General features: G+C 31.6%; 1 protein-coding gene across 4 annotated transcripts; it reads left to right on the forward strand.

The window, feature by feature from the left end:
- Nucleotides 1-13823: 13823 nt before the first annotated feature.
- On the forward strand, nucleotides 13824-23910 carry LOC145189055 (phosphatidate phosphatase LPIN2-like). 4 transcript variants are annotated; one of them, XM_090088123.1, is made up of 20 exons: nucleotides 13824-14056; nucleotides 14940-15153; nucleotides 15235-15405; nucleotides 17716-17775; nucleotides 19013-19099; nucleotides 19234-19322; nucleotides 19527-19629; nucleotides 19865-20007; nucleotides 20176-20304; nucleotides 20674-20735; nucleotides 20855-20951; nucleotides 21062-21131; nucleotides 21427-21504; nucleotides 21584-21814; nucleotides 21901-22119; nucleotides 22326-22432; nucleotides 22595-22709; nucleotides 23105-23167; nucleotides 23389-23429; nucleotides 23521-23910. In XM_090088123.1, the coding sequence occupies exons 2-20, from the start codon at nucleotides 14974-14976 to the stop codon at nucleotides 23678-23680; spliced, it is 2205 nt and encodes a 734-aa protein (XP_089944249.1). In that variant the 5' UTR covers nucleotides 13824-14056; nucleotides 14940-14973; the 3' UTR covers nucleotides 23681-23910. The 4 variants fall into 4 exon arrangements, with proteins under 4 accessions (XP_089944249.1, XP_089944250.1, XP_089944251.1 ...); XM_090088124.1 differs by lacking the exon at nucleotides 13824-14056 and having other exon boundaries at nucleotides 14927-15153; XM_090088125.1 differs by lacking the exon at nucleotides 13824-14056 and having other exon boundaries at nucleotides 15235-15401.
- Nucleotides 23911-24641: the final 731 nt, after the last annotated feature.

A 24641-nucleotide genomic window follows, 5' to 3' on the forward strand; every position in this document is an offset into this window, starting at 1 on the left:
TACCTGTCATTTTTAAAATAATAATTATTTTTTAAATTGTTTTAGAAAAATAAAAAATCATCAAACCCGCTTCGGTACTTTCCCTCGTTCTTTTTAGAAGAGAGATCAATGACAGCAAATCCGTGAGGTTCATTCCAGCAATGATTGCAAAAGGCTTTAAAATCTTCTATTTTCATATCGCAGGAAACGTGATCTTGATAAATGTGATTAACGCTTTTTTGGTCTTGTTTAAAGAGACAAATAAAGTTAGCATTTTCTCTAATGGTATGTCTTGGAATCTCGAAATAGTTTTGAGCGAGGTAAAAGCAGTCGACGTTAGAGTGCCTTCCTCGGATGTAGTATTTTTCACATTTGTTTTGATTAGTCAATTGCAAATCGTCAAAGATCATTAAATTGTTTTTGGATGAATCAAGATCTTCAGGTTCAGGTACATCGTCTGCTGTTTCGAAAAATTGGCATTCCATATCATCATTGTTGGAATATTTTTTTGAAAGATCGTTAATAACATCTTCATGGATTAAATTCAATTTTTCCATTTCGTCTTGTACATCATCCGTTAACAAATCAACAATATCCTTTTTAGGAAGTTTATTTTCGAATGATCTTTTGAGTATTTTGTATTCAGGTTGGAAAAGGGATTTTCCAAACACTTGCAAGCGGTTATAATCGAGCCATCCAGGTCTGAGCAGTAAATTGAGCAGCAACGTTGTTTTTCCGTATCCAGACTTTCCAACGATGATTCCTCGAATGCTTCTCGGTAAAAGCTTGCTGTTGTTTCTTTTGGTTTTCCCAATTTTACACGACAATTTCATCACTTCCATATTTTTTATATTAAAAAAGTTTTTATATATGTTAAAAAATGTACTGTGTTAAGTGTAGAAGAGAGACTGAAACCATTCACTTGAAAAACGAGATCACAAAAAACAACAAGCATATAGTCAAAGGAGCTTGTGTCGTCTGCGGAAGAGGTAAATGCAAGTTTGTTTCTGCGCATGCGCTTAGTGGAGGAGACTTGGTAGAATCGATCAACAATTTTTCAAAAAAAATAAAGCTTCCATGGGCAAAGTTTCCAGGAGAAATGCACATTCCAGGGATGAACTTTGCAGGGCCTGGTACCAATTTAGACAAAAGGCTTACTTCCACAAACATGTATCAAGAGTGGAGCAAACCGGTGGATAGAGTAGACAATGCTGCATATCACCACGATTTAGCTTACAAGTATTTTAACGACAAGCAAAACAGAAATTTAGCAGATCGAATGATGCTTGAAGAAATGGATTCTATACAAAATCCTACTCAGAGAGAAATAAGCGAGCGAAAAATCATCGAACCCATCATCAAAGCCAAAGCTAAATTTGGATTGGGTGTGAGTGATTTGAAATGGACGGATCAGCTTGCAGAGGAGCTTCATAAACCGGTGATTCATCATTTTAAAAGAAGAAGGGTGATTGTAAACGACATTGATGAAATATGGGCCGCAGATTTGGTGGATATGCAATCGTTTTCAAAATTCAACAAGGGCGTAAAATATTTACTCATGGTGATCGACGTGTTTTCAAAGTATGGATGGATCGTTCCGTTAAAAAGCAAAACAGGTCTTGAAGTGGCAGAATCGTTGAAAAAGATTTTTGGTGAAAGAAAATGCGTCAAATTGTGGGTAGATAAAGGAAAAGAGTTTTACAACAAGCACGTGAGAGCGTTGGGTGTGCAATTATACTCCACTGAAAACGAGGAAAAAAGTTCTGTTGTCGAGCGATGGAACAGAACGATGAAAGAGAGAATGTTTAAATATTTTTCAGCCAACAATACCAATAAATATATTGACGTATTAGATGAGATGGTGAAAAATTACAACAACACAAAGCACTCTTCCATCAAAATGACACCAGTGGAAGCTAGCGATGAAAAGAATAAAGGTAGGGTATGGTGGAATCTGTATGGAAAGGATCAAACATTACCAGCAAAACCAAAATTTTCCATGGGTGATCAAGTGAGGATCGTAAAAAAGAAGTCTCATTTTGAAAAAGGGTATACACCGAGATGGACTGAAGAGGTTTTTACCGTGTCAAATGTTCAGTATACGAATCCACCCACGTATAAAATCACTGACGCTAACGGTGAAGAAATACAAGGTACATTTTATGAACAAGAAATGCAAAAGACCAATCAAGACATATTTAGAATTGAAAAAGTCATTCGAAAGCAAAAGAACAGATCTTTAGTCAAATGGTTAGGATATCCAGACTCGTTTAATTCATGGGTAGATAATAATGAATTGTTAAGTTTGCAAAAATAGACACGCTGTTTTGTATGATAAGAAAAAAAAATTTGAATTTTGAGTTAAATAAATTTCTTTTCATATAAAAAATAACAATGAGTATGTCAGAAAATCAGCGTGCGATGATAGAACGGCTAAATGCAATGAATGAAAGGATAGAACCTCCAACGCCGGAAGAAATTACTAGTCTTGAAGAATATACGTTAGAGTTGATAGAAAGAGATGAATTTACTTATGAAATAGAAGAAATTTATGAACAATTTATGGAAGAATATACTGAAAAATTTACGCAAGAATTTATGGAAAGATATTATTTAAGCGATGATGATTTTAATGTTTTAGACGAAGCTGCTGTATTTAGTTTGCCTAGTTCAGAAGATGTTGATCCTGAAGATTTACCTTACAATGGACCTTACAATGATACTATAGTTTTAGATTACAATTCGATGAGTGTTGAAGAACAAAATGAATATGATGATTATATATATAATGAATTGTTACAAGATATGCGTAATGAAACGGGTGGAAACAACTTTATCATTTACATCAATGATGAGGAGGAGAAAAGAAATAGATTAAAGATTGAGGCGTTGATTGAAGGTTTTAAAAAGGATGAATATAGAGTGTGTGCTTCTGCTGCTTAAAACGATAATCATTTTATTCCTCACATATAAAGAATAAAATGATCTAAAAAATTTATTTTTAATATGTAAAATGCATGCTCCTCACAAGTTTTTTAGAAATGTTGCCTCAGCAGAAGTTCATAGTTTGGATTTGCAATTAAAAATTTTGGAAGAGAGGGTTAGAGAGTTGGAGGAAAGAAAACCAAACAACATTATTGTGTCTACGAAAACGTTAGATCATCCACCTTATTTCAACGTTAACAAACAATATGAGATTTTTGCTCAACAAGACATTAAATTTCCTCCTGTATCTCACAAGCAGATATCGTTGTCTGTAGGTTTACAATTAGACAAAGGAATTGCTGTCGTCACTTTGATGGATAAAATAAGCAACCAATTGAATTATTTCAAAAACGATGCTATTTTTTCCGAGTCTGTGGATGAGATATTTATAACCATACACAATTATAACAACAAGGAAGTCACCGTTAAAAAAGGAGAAAAACTTTGCAAGATTAACTATATTGATTTAAAATAGTTTTTTTATTAATAAAAAATGGAAATATTGAATGAAAAACTTTATCCAGTTCTTCCATCAGCTCCTGTAGATGAAGGGCATGTTTATAGGCTTCATAAAATAAGCGAGATTCAGAAAGAGATAGAGAGTGAAAAAGCAAAGAGAGTTCATCTAAGCAAAAAGTACCATCGCGTGTTCAGAATCATTTCGAATGTGGATAATACGATGCAAGTCTTATGCATTGCATTAGGTGCGACTGGAATAGGGCTTTTGTCTACGATTATTGCCAGTCCTGTAGCAATTGCGTGTGAAGGTGTGGCTATTGGAATGGGTTTTTTATCCATTGTAGGAGGACAAGTCAACAAAAAACTAGCATTAAAAGCGGAGAAGCATGAAAAGATCAAAGTGTTGTCAGAGTCAAAATTGAATACGATTAGCGAGCACATTTCCAAAGCGTTGATAGACGGAAAAATAAACGATTCAGAGTTTCAATTGATTCTTGATGAGCTTCAAAAATTTAAATCCTTGATGGAGGAAATACGAACCAAAACCAAAAAGGGAATAGATGAAGTTACTAAAGAAAACTTGATCCAAAAAGGACGAGAAGACGCGATTCAAACGTTCAATAACCTTTTTAAGAAAGGATCAACGTAATCGTAAAACCAATTTATGTTTTTTCCACGTATTTTAAGAAAGGATCAACGTAGTCGTAAAACCAATTTATGTTTTTTTTCCACGTATTTTAAAAAGATGTTTTTCTTTAAAATACAAGACCCGAACAAGAGAGATGAAATTGTGAAAGAAATTAATGATGGACGAAAGAGGATTTATCAGAACAGCGTGAATGACAACATTTCAGATACGAATTTTCAAGCTGATGTGAGCAAGCTATTTAAACCCATCATCGAGAGCAATGAAAAGATGCTTAAAGGAAAATTTGTATCCAAAATGCCTTTTGAAGTGAACAAAGTTGGAGATAAAATGTACATTGGAAAAATGGAGGTTGAAATAGATGGAAATGATATCATTGTCGGTGAAGAAAAGTATAATGGAACAAAAGGTCTTTGGGAACTGATGACTGAATTAACAATACCAAAGAACTATACCAATGAAGATTTGCAAAATTATGAAAAAATTTTAATGGACAGTGATGCTATAAGATCTGATTCACAACCGCATAAACCGAAATCATCAAGAAGACCAAAGTATCAACAACTTATTACTCCTATTTGGGAAAAAATGATGCGTATTGAAAAAGGTAAAAAAGGTCGCGGTGTCATTATTCTTCCAAGCGATCCTAATGCGTTGGTGGAAAAGCTTGAATTGAGTATAGCTGCTTGGCATGCTGGAAACACGGCTTCAAGAAACGAGGTTGTTGCTATTTGCGATGAGCTGTTGAGACAAGGAGAGATTAATAAAGAGGAATATAAATCGTTAATGAGGACTATTGATAAAATTATTTAAAAAAATTGTTTTATTTAAAAAAAATGCTCATTGTGAACAAAAGAAGATATGTGAAAAAGAACGTTGTTGGTGGAGGTGGTATTGTGGACATGATTAAAAATTTCATAAAAAGAGCAGCTGCGTCAAGTGTGTCAAAAGCAACAGTGAATTTGCTTAAAAATGCTGCAACAAGTAAAATTGGACAAGAAGCGATTACAGCTGCAAAATCTGCTGGGACAGAGTTAGCCCTTTCAGCCATTTCCGCTGCTAAAGATGTAGCTATTGATAAAGGTAAAAAGACCATTGAAAAATTAAAGACTGGTTCATCTATTCAAAGTAAGAAAATGTCTAAAAAGAACGCGATTCGAATTCAAGACCTGGTGAAAATGGGACAGGGTATGAAAATAGTATGAAGATAGCATTCTATTGCGATGACTTGTTATAAACTTGCAATGTCTTGCAATGAGAGACATTTAAATGAATTAAATAATTTTTTTTATTATATAAAAAATGATAAGTACTGAGCGATTAAGAGTTACTGAGAACCCAGAGTATGATATTGGTATTGAAAAAGTTGATTTTTTTGAGTACCTTCCAACCAATCTCGATTTAAATTCTTCAGGCACGATTACTTTTGAGATTGACTGTCAATCGATTCAAACAGTACCATCAGAGGCTTACATTCTTATTGAAGGAGTGTTGAAAAAGAGCGATGGAACCTTTTATGATGCTAAAGACAACATTGCACTGGTGAACAACGCTTTGATGTATTTGTTTAATGATGTGACTTATGACTTGTCGGGAGAGCAAGTGGAAAGAGTGATGTATCCAGGTCCAGCCACCACCATACTTGGATTGATGAAATATTCTTATGGATTTCAGTTTGCTGATGGATTAAAACAGATGTGGTATATGGATACGTCAAATCTTGTTGGAAATTCAGGATTCAATGTTAGACGAGACCACTTGTTTGCAGACACTACATCCGTTGGAGCTTTTTCGTTTAAAATTCCGTTGAAACACATTTTTGGATTTTGCGAAACCTATGACAAAGTTGTTTATGGGTTTAGGCATACCATCACCTTTACAAAGAAAGAATGTGATGATGCGATTTATAGAGCGGAGAGCGTTAGTGCAGGAATGATCAACCTTAAAAAATTCAGACTTTATATGCCTCGCGTTGAATTGGATATTTCGAAAAAGACTGATTTCATGAATTTAATGACCCAAAAAATTCCCATTCAAGTGGCTTATAAATCAAACAAATGTGAAAGACAGCTTATTCCAGCTGGTCAAACAGAATTTACCTGGTCGCTTGGAAGAGTTACTGACAAAAGCATTCCAAGATTTATCTTGTTCGGACTTCAGACAAACAGAAATTCCAGTCAAACAGTTAATCCATCACTATTCGACCATTGTGATGTTAGCAATTTTTACGTGACTGTTAATGGAATAAAGTATCCAAATTACAATTACGACTTGAATTTTGGAGAAAAGAGAGTGGTCATGGCTTATTCAGATGCGTTCTCTTTTGATGATAAATATTACGGTACAAATGAACTTGTTTGTCAATCTGGGTTAAGCTTGCTTGAATATATAAAATTATATCCGTTGTTCTTTGTGGATATCAGCAAGCAAAAAGAAAGAATGACGTCGGAAACAGCTGAATTAGTGGTAAACCTTAAATTTCGAACTTCAACTATTGCAAATACCGTTATTTTTGCAGTGGTGATCTCTGACAAACTGCTTAAATTTGTTTCAGACGGAACCAACATGACTGCTGTTTATTAGTTTTTAATCTGAATAAAAATGGATAGCAAAACGTTAAAAGAATTGCGTGAATTAGGTAAAAGCCATGCGATAAAGGGTTACTCGGAAATGAAAAAGGATGAGCTTGTGAAAGCAATAAAAAACACAAGACCAGTCATTGGTGAACATTCTAAAGAATCATGATTTTTTGAATTGACTTAAAGAAAATCTTGGTATAATAAAATGAGATATACAACATCGTATTTGAAAAATTTGTTGAATGAAAACAGCGTTAGTAAAACAGCAGATGATTTAATAACGTTGATGATGCTTGCGGTTGAAAATAATTTGATCAGTAAAGATGAGATTTTGGAAAGAGCAAAAGAAAAAAAAATAAAGCCTCCTCCAAAAGAAAAAAAACCTGTTGATCCAAAATGGGAATGGCTTAGTTTTGTTAAGAAAAAGCCCATCACTGTTAGAATAACCGACATAGAAACGGGTGAGGTGACTGAATACAAGTCTCTTTACAAAGCGATGGCAGGAACTGGACGTGGATGGAGATATTTAGAGCGTCGAGATGGAAAGGTGGATAATGGAATCAAGATTGAATTTTTAAATTCTGAAAAGCTTGAAAAACGTAAAAAGCAGCAAAATTGATTTTTTAACTTTTAGCATGTTAAAAAATTGACTTAAATAAAATTCTTGGCATAAATAAAAAGATGGAGAGGAAGTATGTGATTGAATTTGATACCATGGGTCGTGCGCATCTGTTTGATGAAGAAAAAGAAATTCATGCGACTGGATGTGAATTTACTGCACATGACGAGTGGGGAAGAAAGTATACGATTAGATTTGATGAAATGGGTCAAGCACATGTATACGACTCAATAAGCGAAATTTTTGCCAATTATCTTGTTTCATAAGTTTTTAATTCTCCCGCGAAAAGAATTAAAAAACGGTAAAAACTTTTCGAAGAAGAAAATATGCTGAAAGTGTGCCAAGATTTAAAAAAAATTGAATTGACTTAAAGAAAATCACGGCAGAGATAAAATGAGTATCTATTCTTCAAAACCAGATTTAATTGCTAAAGAGCGAAAAATTGAATGCATCGAAAAAAATTTTCTTTCCCTTAATAAAATGGGTGATAAAACTGATGCTAAAAAGCAAAAAGCAAAAACTACCGCCAAAGAGCGAAAAATTGAAAGTGGCTTAAACAAAAATCTTTCCGTAATAAAAATGGAAAGTAAAAGTGTGAAAGATCAAAAAGTATCAATGGCATCATTAAGAAGAGATGCTAAAGAAAGAGCTATAAAAGACTATACCAGAATGACTAGGGAAGAGCTTGTTGAGGCTATTAAAACAACAAGACCTATCATTGGGTATGAACCTGCTACTCGTAGACGAACGACTGAGGCGAGACCGTTGTCTGTTAATGTAAGACCTACCGTGGTTAGGTTTGTTCAACCACCTGTAAAAGTTTCTGTAAAGCCGACAAAAGTTTCAATAAAGCCAACAAAAGTAAGGATTGTTGTTAGTCCTGAAAGACCTGTGTCTGCCCCAAGACCGGTTCCAGCACCTAGACCTGTGCCTGCTCCAAGACCAAGGTCTGATGACTTGATTTCATTCGAACCTTCTGCTCTCTTGCAAAATCGGGTGACTGGAGATGAACCCTCTATTCTTAACACACCAGTTATAGATTCAACAAACGTTATTACACCTAGACCGGTTCCAGCACCAAGACCTTTATTTTCAAGTCTGACGGCAGCTGCAAAAAGTGTAGCGTCGTATGTTAAAACTAAGTTTAATGATATTAAAGAATGGATAGAACCCTACGTTCCTGAAGTAGTCAAGAATAAGGTAAGCAAATCAGTAGAACAAATCGATAAAAAGATACAGTCTATCAAATCACTTGTATTAAGAACAGAGTATAAACAACCCGTGCCAATTATAGTACAGCCTGTGCCAAAACCATTTACAGTAAAGTTTAAAATGACTGAACAATCGGCAGAGAGTTCTGTAAGACAATTTTCTTATAGACCTTCTTCTCGATATAACGACCTTGCAACCTTTTTAAATTTGGTGAGAGAGTCTGCCATTCAAACCATGGAAGGGGAAAGAAACACCAGAGTAAGAATTATTTTAACGTGCAAAATGAAATCTGTAAGCATGATGACTGGTGAAGAAGTGACTCGGGAAGCAAGCTTTTCATCAAGATCAGAGATTATTCTAGCAACTACAAATGTAAGAGAGCTCATGGGTGAGATGGAAGAAAAAGTTTTGGAAAGTAGTGTTAAATACAATGCTTTAGGATCTAATTCTACCCTGTCTAAGATTTTAAGGATGGATATTAACTTTACTGATTACGAACCTATCAGCGGTTCTTCCTATATGGAGCTGTCTAAAGAGCTGAAAGACAAAAAGGCGATCATCAACATGGAAAACAAGGACGATCAATGCTTTAAATGGTCAGTCGCTCGAGCGTTGAATCTGAAAAATAAAAACAACGAAAGAATTGATAAAGACTTGGTTCTAAAATCAGAAGAGCTGAATTGGGATGGAATGGAGTTTCCTGTCAAGATCGCTCAAATTAAAAAGTTTGAGAAAAATAATCCTGACATTAACATTAACGTCTTTGGGTATGAAAATGAAAAACTTTATCCTTTGAAAATATCTAAATTTACAGATCGAAAGCACTGTGTTGATTTGTTGTTTATTTCAAACGAAGACACTGACCATTACTGTCTTATTAAAAGTTTAAGCAGGTTATTGTCTACACAAACATCAAAAGGTAAAAGAAAACAACATTATTGCAGAAATTGCTTGCAAGGCTATGACCAGGAAGAAAAGCTTCAACAGCATCAACCTTATTGCTATGATAACACCTCAGTAAGAATCGAACTTCCTAAAGAAGGGACGACTGTTCAGTTTAAAAACTATAACAAGTCTATGAGGGTTCCATACGTTGTATTTGCTGACTTTGAAAGTTTTATCAAACCCATCGAGGACAACACTGAATATAATAATAAAGAGTCATACACCAAACAATACCAAAAGCACGTACCAAGCTCCTTCTGCTATTATATCAAATGCTTTGACGATAACCTTTACAAGGGAAAACCAGTCATGTACACAGCTGAAAGCGATGACGATGACGTAGCTCAAAAGTTTATAACCATGCTTGAATCAGATCTTATAAAGATTCTTGACAAGATTGATATAGTAAAAAAGAAAGTGGTTACTGATAAGGATGAAAAGAATTTTGAGACTGCAACTCTATGTCATATTTGCAATAAAGATCTTAACGATGATAAAGTCTTAGACCACTGTCATTTGACTGGAAAGTATCGAGGAGCTGCCCATAACAAATGCAACTTGGATTATAAACTTCCAAAATTCATACCCATCATTTTACATAATTTGTCTGGCTATGACAGCCATTTGTTCATCAAGAAATTAGGTGGAAAGCTCAATTGCATACCTAACAATGAAGAAAAATATATCAGTTTCTCGAAAAAAATCAAAGTAAGAGAATTTATTAATAAGAAAGGTAAACTAAAGGAAATATGGAAAGAATTAAGGTTTATTGATAGCTTCAGATTCATGGCTGGTAGTTTAGACGGTTTGGCTAAAAATCTAAACAACGATCAATGCAAAAACGTTGCTCAATATTACTCTGGAGAAAAGTTTGATTTATTAAGAAAAAAAGGTATTTACCCTTATGACTGGGTGGACTCGATTGAAAAGTTCTCCGAAACGCAATTGCCTCCTATTGAAGCATTCTATTCCAAACTGAATGATGATAGAATAAGCTGTGAAGACTACGCGCATGCACAAAACGTTTGGAATGTATTTGGATGTGAAACATTTAAAGATTACCAAAAACTGTACAACATGTCTGACGTCTTGATACTTGCCGATGTCTTTGAAAATTTCAGAGACACTTGCATGGAATATTACAAGCTTGATCCTGCTTGGTATTATACCTCACCTGGTTTGGCTTGGGATGCTATGTTAAAGCTAACTGGAATTCAGTTAGAGCTTCTGTCTGATATTGATATGCTTAATATGATAGAAAAAGGTATACGTGGTGGAATTTGCATGATCAGCAAACGTCATGGAACTGCTAACAACAAATACATGCCAGACTATGATCCTTCAAAACCTTCTAAATTCATTCAATACTTAGACGCTAATAATTTATATGGATGGGCTATGTGCAAACCTCTTCCTGTTAGAGGATTCAGATGGATGGCTGAGGATGAACTCTCCAATTGGAAATCCATGCCTTGTATTCTCGAAGTGGACTTGGATTATCCTAAAAGTCTACACGATTTACACAACGACTATCCTTTAGCTCCTGAAAGACTAAAAATTAATAAAGTGGATAAGCTCGTTCCTAATTTAAACAACAAGGAGAAATATGTCATTCATCACGAAAACCTAAAACTCTATGAACGACTTGGATTGATCACTACCAAAATTCATCGAGGTATTACCTTTGAAGAAGAACCTTTCATGAAACAATACATTGACCTCAACACCACATTAAGAGCAAAAGCTAAAAACGAATTTGAAAAAGAATTTTTTAAGCTCATGAATAACTCTGTCTTTGGAAAAACCATGGAGAATATTCGAAAGCATGTTGATATTAAACTGGTCACCACTAAAAAAGAAGTCTTAAAATTGTCAAGAAAACCTAACTATGATAGAAATACCATTTTTGATGAAAACCTTGCAGCGGTTCACATGAAAAGAACAAAACTCTTTTACAACAAGCCTGTTTACTTAGGACTGAGCGTTCTAGACATAAGCAAAATTCTCATGTTTGAGCATCATTACGACTATATCAAACCTAAATACGGAGATCGCGCGAAACTACTCATGACTGATACTGACTCACTCTTTTACGAAATCGAAACGGATGATTTTTATCAAGACATTGTCGATGATCTTGAAACCAAATTTGACACGAGCAACTTTTCTAAAGACCATCCTGCTATTGAAAACGCTGGGTTTAAAGTAGGGTTAAATAATAAGATTATAGGTATGTTCAAAGACGAGGCCGGTGGAAAAATAATTAAAGAGTTTGTTGGACTTCGTCCTAAGCTCTACTCTTACAAGATCGCTAAAGATGAACACAAAAAATGCAAAGGAGTTAAAAAGAAAGTCGTTCAAAAACACATCACTCATCAAGATTATAAAGACTGCTTATTCAGTGGAAATGAAAAGCTTGCAGCTATGAACGTTATCCGATCTCATCAGCATAACATTTACACCGAAGAAATCAACAAAGTCGCACTCAGCGCTAACGATGATAAAAGACACATCTTACAAGACGGTATTCACACCCTAGCCCTTGGACACTACGGAATAAAACCGCGCTTTACATTTATGGACTATGATAAACTCTTTAACATTATGGAATAAATTACGAAAAAGATACAGTTTTATACTTCTTTGCAGGTTCCAGCATGATATTAACAATGAGATGGAAATCTAATAACATTTTTACATTTTAAAAACACAACACCATCTTGAATTCCTTAAGTATGGAAAAGTATCAATGAGCCAGAATCCGCATATTGTAGTAGTCCTCAAGATTGTTTTTAGTCCACTCATTCAATAAACACTTAAGTCAGAACCCGATATGCGTAAATTCAAAAGCGGTCAAAAAGGTTCTTGAAATCAGCCTAATGATGATTTTCATCTGTCATCTACATCATTACCCTCGACTTAGCCAAACAGTTTATAGTTCCTCCTAATGCCTAATTAAATGAATTGTAGAGGAAAGATATGAGTATGTAATGTTTCTTTTGTGAGTGACTAGCGCTTTCACCTAGAAAAAAGCAGTATGATTTTGGTTCCCACCATAAGAAATGCTAAAGCCATCGACTTCCAAGAACGGTTGAGCTACATTCTTAAGTTTATGTTACATATGTTGTAACAAAGGTAACTTGACCCTTAAATGAGGGAAAACTTGAAGGGTGAAAAACTAAAATGAAGAATCAGAAGGAATTAATTTCTTAGATCAAAATAGTGGCTATTGCTGATCAATCTAATCATTAATTCCATATTGTAATTGTTCTTGGCGGTAATTACAGATTGTAATTTGTTCTTAGCGGTAATTTTGAAGTGTAAGCCTTTTAGCGAATGACACTCCCTGGTTTTCTTACCACATAGTTCAAAAAGTGCAAAGAAAGTATTAAATTTTATGTAATAGAGAAAAATGAACCACAGATTTGGAGTTGGCTGATTGCAAACCAATTTGAAGTACCTCTGGGATTCTAGGAAGCAAAAATCTTTTTAACGAGAAGGAAAAATTTTTTTTTTTTTTCTCCACGTGCTGAATAACTGAGAACACATTTAAAAATAAAATATTCCGAAGTTCATTTTATAGCCAGCCCTTTAAAAAATTTTTCTTTTTAAGAAAATCTTCTTTAAAAAATTTCTAACTTTTGTGGATTGAAGTGAAATTTCTCAAAATGTTTGTTTTGTAACTTTAATATTTTTAGAAATTATTTTTTAATATTTTAATTCTCAAATCGTTAAAAAGCCGTTTAACTTTTGATCTTATCTGATTTTTTTTTTTTACTTTTTATTACTCCCAACTGTGTTTCACATTATCCTAAATCAGTTACAGCACTTTTGGATGTAAAAAAATTCGCCTTACTACAAAAATAAAAAATCTTACTCACTGTAAAACACAATGACGGTTTTTAATGAGAATTTATTTCTGATTTCTCTCCAACTCATATTTTTTTAAATGATATTTATATTGCTTTATTTCTGCATTTTAGAAGGTAAATAAAAAGACAAACAGTTTTTTTTTTTTTTTTCAATACTATTACACGTAGAAGAAAAATTACGATTTCAACCTCTGTTTTAATTAATTTTGTTTTTATATATGGTTTATCTGTACAACTTTAAATAGTTTATACTCGTGTCGACTCGTATGCGTCCTGTGACTCACTATCAAATTACTTTTTGAGATTCCGTTAGATTCCCGCTGCTAGTTTCATGAAGCTCTCAAAATAATTCCACTGTTTTCGTGGTATTTCGATCCGCCCTTAATATTTTTTTGTATAAATACAACTTTTTCGAAAACCAAAAATAAATATTTTTATGGGTTAAAATTACGCATAAACTTGGATTCCATTATTATGACGTTTTAATGGTATATTTCATAAATTTATGCAAAAATTAAAAAAATAAAGTATTTGCTTTCCAACTGTCAGACGCCTTACACGCTTTTTACGTCAGTTACTCAGAAGAAAGTTAAACAAACTACTTAAAATGGCAGTCTAAAACTGTAAACAAAGCTTAAGTATTATGTTTTCTGGTAATTTTCCAATGAAGTCTAGGAATAAGTATTCATTAAATAATATTGGTTTGATAGCATTCTAAACATTTTGAAATCAAGTAACTATGGCTAAGTAACTACATAACGTACGTGATGCGTTCTTATTTTTATTATAGTTATTATTGGCAAACTTTAGAGCATTGCAATTCTCATAGAAAACCTATGATATTTGAGAAGTATACCGACATCATTTTACTGTTCCAACATCCCAATTGATTTTATATTTTACACTATTCTGTATTTTTTTTTTTTTTTTTTAATTTTTAACTTCATATAAGTTTTGAAAAACAGCTATTCAACCAATTGACAAGTTGATTTTCTTAGATGTTCTCTTATGAACTTTTTGACGGTGCTTTTTTCTATCTCATTTGTAACATGAAGTTGGCCTGCATTTTTTAAGAGTTTTTGTTAGTAAGAAACCTTGATCTTTGTAGGGCTTAATGATATTACAAACTCCTGAATCAGATAATCCATATTGATGTGTAACTTAAGGCTGAGATAAAGTATAAGATTTAAAATGCTTGGAGAACATCTAAATTAATTTATTAATAAAATTTAGATGGTCTATAAACATGTTAGTTTCTTAAATGAAAAAAATTTTAGAAGACAAGACTCCAGTGAATCCCTCAAAAGACTGTTTTTTTCTAGTGAAATCCATATGTATGTATGTATGTATGTATGTATGATGTATGTATGTATGTATGTATGTATATATATATATATATATATATATATATATATATATATATATATATATATATATATATATATATATATATATATATATATATATATATATATAAGAGACCCCTTTCTTCATAACATTTTTCTCTCAGGTGTATAATTTGAAAAGCTAATGCTTAAACTTAGAGTATATGGTTTAAGTTAAAACTTAAACCATGTATACTAATGTATGCATTTATATAATTGTTTACTGCAATCATATTGTATAACTATATTTATGTTTAGCTATCACTATACAATGTAGATGTAAAATTTAATCATGCATTATATTGGGAATTTTGCAAAAAGTGTAGCTGGTTTTTACAACCAAATCAACCCTGCTACATTGACAGGTGCTATTGATATTATGGTAATTAAACATCCTGATGGTACTTATGTTGGAAGTCCTTTTCATGTTCGCTTTGGAAAGCTTGGAGTTCTTCGTAGTCGTGAAAAAATAGTAAGTATATGAAAAAAGGAGTTAAATATATACATAAACATAGATACCTGCTAAGATCATTAATGAGTTACTAAACTTTAGGTGGATGTTATGATTAATGATGAAGAAGTAAATCTTCATATGAAGCTTGGTGAAGCAGGTGAAGCCTTCTTTGTAGAAACGGTATCAGATAAAGAAAATGTTCCTGATCAGCTTGCAACTTCTCCGATTCCTTCACCAACAACCTTTTTTCAGTACTTTGAAAATAAGTATGTAAGTGCAATAAAAAAATTCAATTTTTCCGTTTTCATTTTGGTTTCTTTTTTTCTTTTTTTGTATTAGAATGAATACTATATTTTTATGTTATATGTTGTATGCATGTTATATATGTCATGTGTTGCATGTTGTCCATATGTGTATATGTAATGTATTAACAAGTAATTAATTGCTGTGTCACAGCTATAATGCATTAGTTTAGCTATTATGTTAAGATAATTTCTTTTACCTAAGACCTATTTGTCATCGCAGATGTCAAGGCTTTGAAAACAATAATAAGTACAGCAGGATCCTGAGAGAAATGAATTTATGTCTACAGTAGATGCAGTTGGTTTCCAAAAAGAAAATTGTAAAATAGAGTGTGATGAAAAACAGCAGCAGAAAAAAAGTTGATTAAAAAATACCTTTATCATTCCATAATTGGATACCAAAAACTATGTTAATTATTCAGGTGATGAATTTAAAATTAAAATACACAAACAAGAAGGCTAATGCAAGTAAAAAGAATTTCAAACTCTTAACACCAAAATTAGCTGCTTAGCTAGACAGAACTAAGTTCAGTGATAGACAATTAACATTTATCATTTAGGCTAACTGAAAAAAACTAACTGTTCAATAGGATGGAAAACTTATGTTTGAACTTACTACACAAGAACTCTTAGACTAATTTCAGTGATAGACAACTTTTAGACTAAGTTCAGTGATAGACAAGTAGTATTTATCATTTAGGCTGACTGAAAAAAACCAACTGTTCAATGGGATGGAAAACTTATGTTCGATCTTATTACACAAGAACTCTTAGACTAAGTTCAGTGATAGACAAGTAGTATTTATCATTTAGACTGACTGAAAAAAACCAACTGTTCAATGGGATGGAAAACTTATGTTTCGATCTTATTACACAAGAACTCTTAGACTAATTTTCAATATTAATATATATAATATATATAATATATAATAACTTAATATTATATATATTAATATATATAATACATAATAACTCTTAGACTAATTTTCAATATTAATTATCAGAAGGAGAAGATAAGCTGTTGAACATAAAAAAGTTATCATTCACTGTTGAATTGCAATCTAAAGAAGTTTTTGATTGCACAAGTCATGATGAATGGAATATTGACCAAATTGTTGTTGTGATGTGCTCTGATATGATATCATGAATCACAGTTAAAAATTTCAAAGCATTAGTGCTCTTGGAGTGGATGCATGGGAAAGATCTTTCTTGAATATTTAGCAAAAAATATATTTTTGAGATTGTTGCAGGAGCAGCATTTCAAGCACCTTTGCCTGCAGTTACATCTGGATCTGATGTACTACTTTAAGTCCATTTACACACTTATTGGCCTGAAATTGATTAGTCATTATATATATCAGCAAACCTGCATATTTGCTGTTGCAATTTATATAAAAATTTGGTTTACAGCACCACTAATAAAAGACTTGATACAATAAAAGAACCAAATATTGCAAACTCTGCTGTAAAAACAAATATTGTGACGTTTATGATAATTTTCAAATGATTTAGTGGGTTTATGCTCATTTGAAAACAACTAAAGACCCACTGCCTCTGGATATCTAAACAGTTTCTAAGATAATTTATGCAATCATTCATAACCCTTCTCCCATAATTTGTATAGTGGAACCAAAAATTGACCAAAACAAGTTCCAGTAACTGCAATTTAACAGTTTTTCAAACAAATAGTATGAGAATATATTCAAAGGATTTGGTGAAAAAGAAATTCTGGAATATTGATGTGAAAGAGTAGAATAGTTCCAAAAGGTATTTTGAAGCAAAAGAACTCTTCAAGAATTTTCATGTGACAAATTGCCAAAAGAGGAGTATTACTGATTCATAAACTAAACCAAAAATTAAGTCATATTGAGGACCAAATTCAATTTCTTTTACAAGTTTCTGAACATGAGAAGGCTTTCTGTTTGCAGCAAAAATCATTCTGATTGCAGCTAACAAAAATACAAAAATTTGTGATGGCACAAAGATATTTTTTGTATTTATTTTTTTTTAGAAACTAATTATTATTCAACTGATAACAACTTTTAAATATACAAGCATAAACTTTAAATAAAATTGTGGGGGCCACTTTTGAGCCACCCTAATATGTTTGTATGTATGTATGTATGTATGTATGTATGTATGTATGTATGTATGTATGTATGTATGTATGTATGTATGTATGTATGTATGTATGTATGTATGTATGTATGTATGTATGTATGTATGTATACTGCATATTTATAAACAACATCTGTCTCAAAATTACTGTTTTTTATTAGGGTGTCAAAGAGAATGAAAACTCAAAGAAAGATGATTTGTCTGTTACAGATGAAAAAAATGTATTTGATTTTTTTTTTTTTTTTTGCATTTGATTTCATAAATCTTTCCTGTGAATATTTTTTTCTATATTTGTTCTTTGAAATAGACTCACTGTTGTTTGAGAAAGGTCAGGTTGGATTACAAAAAAGCAAAATAAATAGTTATAAGAAAGTTGAAGAAAAACGAGCAATTAAAGGAATTAATGAAGAGTTTAGAAAGAAACAGAATACAGCTACAATGGAAAATCAAGCACAGATGATGGTTTTTAACTTAGTGAGGTGCCCAAAGTTGCAACTATTTGTAATACTAAAGCATATACAGAATTTAAAGCAGATGTAAATTTGGTATTTAAAATGCATATTTTATAACAAGTTTAGTATTGAATGTTTACTCACAGCAGAAACTGCAATTTGCTTTTACAAAGCTTCATCAACAGAGAAATGTCCAAACGAGATCTTTCTAAAATGAAAATTTGAGAGTTGTTCAGAACTTAAAAAAAAACCGTTTTTTTGATCAAGTTTGTAACATATATAGACAACTCAATTTTATAACTAATGACACTTTTAAATGCGCTAAGCTTTTTGGGCATGCTGTTACCAATTTTTGGCATGTTGATAACATAGGATTCAAATCTGTTATTTTTGATAGTGAAGACAATTTTTTTATATCATTATGTTGAAATCATCTCCTTGCTATTAAACCCATATGTTTTAGATTGTAATCAACTTTCACTGTAAATATGTAACTGAACATACACAGAACACTTATTCAAGCTTTCCATTTTTTAAAAACACACAAAGCAATTATATCTAAAGCTACTTAAAGTTTTAAAAAGTAGGAAGGTTACTATGGTGTTGTGTATATAAAAATAGACACACATGCACACACGCACACATGTATCCATACATACATACATACATACATACATACATACATACATACATACATACATACATACATACATACATACATACATACATACATACATACATACATACATACATACATACATACATACATACATACATACATACATACATACATACATACATACATACATACATACAAACATACATACATACATACATACATACATACATACATACATACATACATACATACATACATACATACATACATACATACATACATACATACATACATACATACATACATACATACATACATACATACATGCATCCATACATATGTACATGTAAGGACAGGTAAATTCAGAAATCTATTAAATTTTCTTAGAACATGTTCCACAAATCATCGTCTCATAGTATTTTAATACCTGGCAATGAAAATAAGAAACATTGGAGTTACGAAGAACCTGAAAAGGTATTCAAAAAAAGCATTTTATTTGCATTTTATCTTTAGATATTTTTTATGCTTTAACAATTATAAATTAGTGTGTCAATGATTTGTATATTATGTGTTTATTTTTTCAATGATTTGTTTCATTATTATTGCAGGCATATTCTGTAGGTGACTTAACATCTTCAAGGTTACATTATCCCCTCTCTGACATGGATAGTCCTATTTCATCACCATTGTCAATGAGGTATCTATTTAAAGTCATATCAATAAATTGAAATTTAATTTTTATACCTTTTTTGATAATATATTTTCTGAATAAATTTCAAATGAAATGGCATTAATAATTCCTCTCTCCCATCCCCATCCCCCTTTATATTCCTCATGCAACTATGTAATTTCTTACAATGTATTGTAGATTTAAAGAGATTTTACTTTCTTTTATACATAGCCCATCCAAGTCTCATATGCGCACTGTATTCAGTGACACAGAATCAGTCTTAGAAAGTGCAGTTGAACAGGATATAACCTGGCAGTGGGGTCAGTTGCCTGAGGTAATAGTCAAGACTGCCTTTAAGGGTTATGATTGTTAGGATTGGCATATTTGAAGGAGCCCAAAATGGGTTCATCACTGCTTTGTTTTTTTATATTAAGAATTAAAGTAACAAATTTCTAAAATGATTTATAGTCTTAAAAATCTTTTTTTTAATCTTTTCACATTCATCAATTTAAAAAAGTCATTAGTGAATAATTAAAAATAAAGTTAATTTAGAACTAAAAATAATTTAGAACACACCAAAAACTCCCTGTAATGCTTCAGTTGTGGGCGAACGGAGAAAGAAAATGAAAGGAAAAAAGTTGGAGTCAGAAGGGCTGTTGCTGGCTGATGTCCTTGCAGCTGATAAGGATGTTGCAGATATATACTTGCACAGGTGCTTATTTTCTTGTTAGGTATACATACTTTTTTTCATTCTGCTTTCACCTCATTTTTTTTTTAATGCAGTTTTTTCTTTAAAAAAACATTCAAAGTTTAATTTTATAAAAACTCATTTATTTGATAAATGAGTATGATTATGTAATATTCAATGTAACAAATTTAGAGGGCACTCTGCTGAAGAAATGGACTCTGGCTTTGACTGGGAAATGACTCATACTGATGACACAAAAGAACAGGACAAACCTGTTGAAAAATATGCTATAATTGAAAAAGATGCTATAATTGAAAAAGAGTAAGGTTACCTTTTTCTGATGTTTGATTTTTGACCCAAGGATAACTAATTCATATACTAATTTAAAATTTTAATTCTTGTATTTGTTGGAAGATCTGCATTGAGCCATATGAACTAGTTTGCCAACCACAAGTCTATCTGGCTCCTGTAGTCTGTTTCTGTGTTCGGTTTTAGCTATACTGATTTAGCTGTAACCAGAAATTAATTTTTATACTTTTTTAAAAACTTTATAATAATTTTACTATATTTCATTCCTTTTTTAAAAAGTTGAAATTCCCCCTGTGGGGAATAATCCCCCATTTTGGAAACAATGCTCTTTATGCATGTTGTTATTTCTATGAATGTTGTGGAATTTTTTTTTTTGTTAAGTGATGTAGGTGAAGTTGAGTTATCACTGTGTGGTGAACTGAAAAATAGAAGACTAGAACCAGGTAATTTCAAGTTTAAACAAACTATAACATTTTATTGACAAATTTGTTTTACATTATTGGTTTAGATGTTAAAGTTAGATGTTAAATTTTGACATTAAAGCTGCTTTTAATTTTTGTAGAAAATTTCAAGAAATTTATTGTTAATTTTGAAGAGTTTTGTAGTCGGCCTTCAATGCTGCTGCATGATCCAAAGTTGGTTATTCGAATAAATGACAGGTTTTGAAATTTACTTGACTAAAAGTTCTAAATTTATTATTAAAAAATGTTCATACCATACAGTGTCTGTTAAAAGTACTTGTTAAAAGTAACGAAAAGTTTTTTTTCAGTTACTACAATTGGTCAGTAGCAGCTCCTTATCTGATGAGTTATATTGTCTACCGAAAGCCTATACTTCCAGTAAGGCTTTTATTAAAACAATCAATGTTTTTTAATTCAACTTAGCTTCAGAAAACCTTTTCAAACAGCTATTTAGTTAGAATTGATCTATTGCAATTTTCTGCCATTCTCAAGGGAATGGTTATAATTTATTGCTTTACACCAGTAAATCATGATACAAATGTTATAAACAACCTCATTTTCATTTGGTTGTTGTGTTTTACCTTTTGTATGTTTTGTATGTTTTGTATGTTTTACCTTTTGACTATGAACATTGTTTTATCCTTTTTAAAATTAACTTTCTTTATATTAAAAGGAAAGCTTAATCATGCTGAAAAAGCAATTTATGCCAAAGAAAAGACGAGGATGGTTTTATTGGAGGACTGCAAATGATGTAAACTTTCTTGAATGGTTTTAAAATTTCTTTGAAATTTTTTAGTAATCTTTCTGTCATATTATTTGAATATGTTTAGGACTCTTCAGATGATGAAAATACCGTTCAACCTGCTATTTATGAACCCCAACAGAATTTAACTTTAACAGAAGTGAATGATTCAGATGCCCTGAATAGAACTTCTGATGGATTTTCAGATTGTGACAATGAATATCGCAAAACACTGCGATTGACTTCTAAGCAGTGGAAAGCATTAAATTTAAACTATGGTTCAAATAAAGTTACTTTTTCAGTTACCACACGATTGCAGGTTTCTTTCCCACTGCAACTTTTTTTTTCTAATTTTTTTTGTGTTGTAAATATAAAGTGTCTGAAGATACATAAAAATTGTTTCAGGGAACAGCAGAATGTAGCGCAAGAATATTTTTGTGGGATTATTCTGATAAAATCATCATTTCTGACATTGATGGCACTATTACAAAGTCAGATGTGTTGGGTCAAATACTTCCTCATGTGGGAAAGGACTGGTCACAGACTGGAGTCACAGAATTATTCACTCAAATAAAGAAAAATGGCTACAAATTTATTTATCTTTCTGCAAGAGCGATCGGACAGGTGAAAATTGTTGTTAATTATTGTTTGTTTTTTTTTTTTTCTATTATAATTTAATTAAGGTTTTTTTTTTTCTTTTCATTAAAGATTGCTTACTTATACTTCTATCAACGTATTTTTATCCTTATACTTTTACTAAAGTTTTTTTTTTCTTAAAATAATGTAACAATTTTTTTTCATTTAGCAACAAAACCATATATATTTTTTAGGCAGCAATGACAAGAGATTTCTTAAATAATGTGCGACAAGGTCAAATGGAACTTCCTGACGGTCCATTATTCCTCACTCCAACTTCGTTATTTGTTGCTTTTAAAAAGCAAGTTTTCATTGTTTTTATGTTCAAGGGTTGTTTTTTTGGGCGCTTGCAAATCAAACTAAAACTAAAAATTTAGGTGTTGGAGATGAAATATTGACGAAATACATAGAAACTTTTAGAAAAGAAAGTTCTTGCGTCATTTTTTTTCTTTTTTTTTTTAAGAGAAGTGATTGACCGTAAACCAGAGGAATTTAAAATATCATGCATGCGTGATATTCAAAATCTGTTTCCTACTGATGTTAACCCATTCCATTCAGGATTTGGTAACCGTATAAATGTAAGTAGCTAAATATTTCTGTTGCATATTTTAATAATGATAATTGTAATGATAAAGAATGTGATCAAGTTCGTGATGGTGTAGATATGAGTGATCTCATTCGTCTCCAGGCCTCATTTTGTTTCTCGCTGTTTATATTTTGACATCTTTGGCTTGTGACTCTTAGAGTCTCCCCATGAAACAATAAGCATTTACATTTTAAAAAAATGTCTAAACACTCTGATAATAGTTTTTTTGCGTGCACTTTTTATTGATGACATCATAAAAAATCTCCGTTTAATCTCTCCCCAAATCATAGCTGGTCATCGAAAACGTCATCGAACGATGATTTTCACAGTTCTCCGGTTTGCGTCACCCGTTTTTCTTTTTTTCTTTATTCTATTTTTATACTTCAGGATATGTGGGCATATAGAGCTGTTGGAATACCAATATCGCGGATATTTACAATAAATTATAAGGTAATTATACATACATACATATATATATATATATATATATATATATATATATATATATATATATATATATATATATATCATGTTGCTATACAAAATTTTATGTTATTTTTACTCTTTTTTTACCTTTCTTTACACAACAACTGAGTTATGTAACAACATTTGAATTACAAACGAGCATATTATTAATCGAACGAAATATCAAAAATATTTTATTTCTATAGGGTGAAGTAAAGCATGAATTAACCTTCGCATATACGTCTTCGTAAGTTTTAAGCGTTGTAGTCTATTGGTCAGGAAATTTATAGTAATACTTAATTTTCCGCTAAACCAAATTTTTATTTCTTTTTGTTCAGTTATAATAAACTTATCCAGCTTGTGGATCAGATGTTTCCGCCGTTAAGTTCAAAGAGCATAAGTGCTGAACCTTCGCAGTTCACCGCATTCAGCTATTGGAGAACTCCTATCTCGGAAATCAATATATCAGATGCTGAGGACCAAATCGAGTTCCCTTAAACTGAGGAGTGGTTTTTTATTCAGTTCAGAATTGATCTTTTTAACGAATTTATAATTTAGATGAGTGTATGATATAAAATAGTTGTGAAATAATATATGACGTGTGATTTTGGTTGTTGGACCGACAGTTACTTTTTTTCCTTCTTTTCTATTTTTTTTTTTTTCCCTTTTTTTTGAGAAATTTGTTTTTGAGAATTGTATTTTGTAAAAAAACAGATTTGAAAAGTTCTCTTTGGTCTTTTTAAAAAAACACCTTGAAGGGAATCGAAATTTTTATATAATCCTGTCTCGTTTTGCCGTTTAATGCAACAACGGGGAGTTTTGCGTTTGTTTTTTGTTTGTTTGTTTTTTTATATATATATATATATATTTTTTGAAATCTATTTTCTTATTTTAATTTGTAAATTCCTTTTATTTTTGTTTGTTTTTTTGTTTTTGTTTTGTTTTTATGGATTTTGGTATGGCTTTGAGTTAGTTGTACATAAAATGTTTTTCTTTATTTTATTTTTTTAAGTATATAAGTTTGAGCGCGGCAGTCATTACGTGTCACTTATGTTTCTCAAACTCAAATCGAGCACGAAGTAAATTATGATTTCAATTTTTTGTTTAAATTTATATTTACTTTAAAAGTCTATGTAAAACAACCTTTGAGGGTGACGCGTTGACTTTTATCAAATTTAAATTTTCAAAACATTTCTGTTATTTGCCAAGACTCTTTCTATTAAGTGTTTCACTTTTAAGTATTTTTTCAGTATTTGGCCACCACCTGACATTATCTAAAAGGTTATTAAACAAGCTAATTCCAACCCGTGTCATAATATGTTTGGTGAATATCTCGTGTAATTTCAATGTCTTGTAAACAAGTTTTAATACGCGCAGCTAATTTTTTAGTATGCGCGATGAACAAGTGAAAAAAAATCCGAAAGTTTAATTGCAAAATACTCAACGACAGGTACTGACT

The sequence above is a fragment of the Hydra viridissima genome, unplaced genomic scaffold (genome assembly GCF_058129835.1).
Source record: "Hydra viridissima isolate aposymbiotic clone 2 unplaced genomic scaffold, HvirCarnegie_v1 scaffold_5, whole genome shotgun sequence".
NCBI classification, from domain to species: Eukaryota; Metazoa; Cnidaria; class Hydrozoa; order Anthoathecata; family Hydridae; genus Hydra; species Hydra viridissima.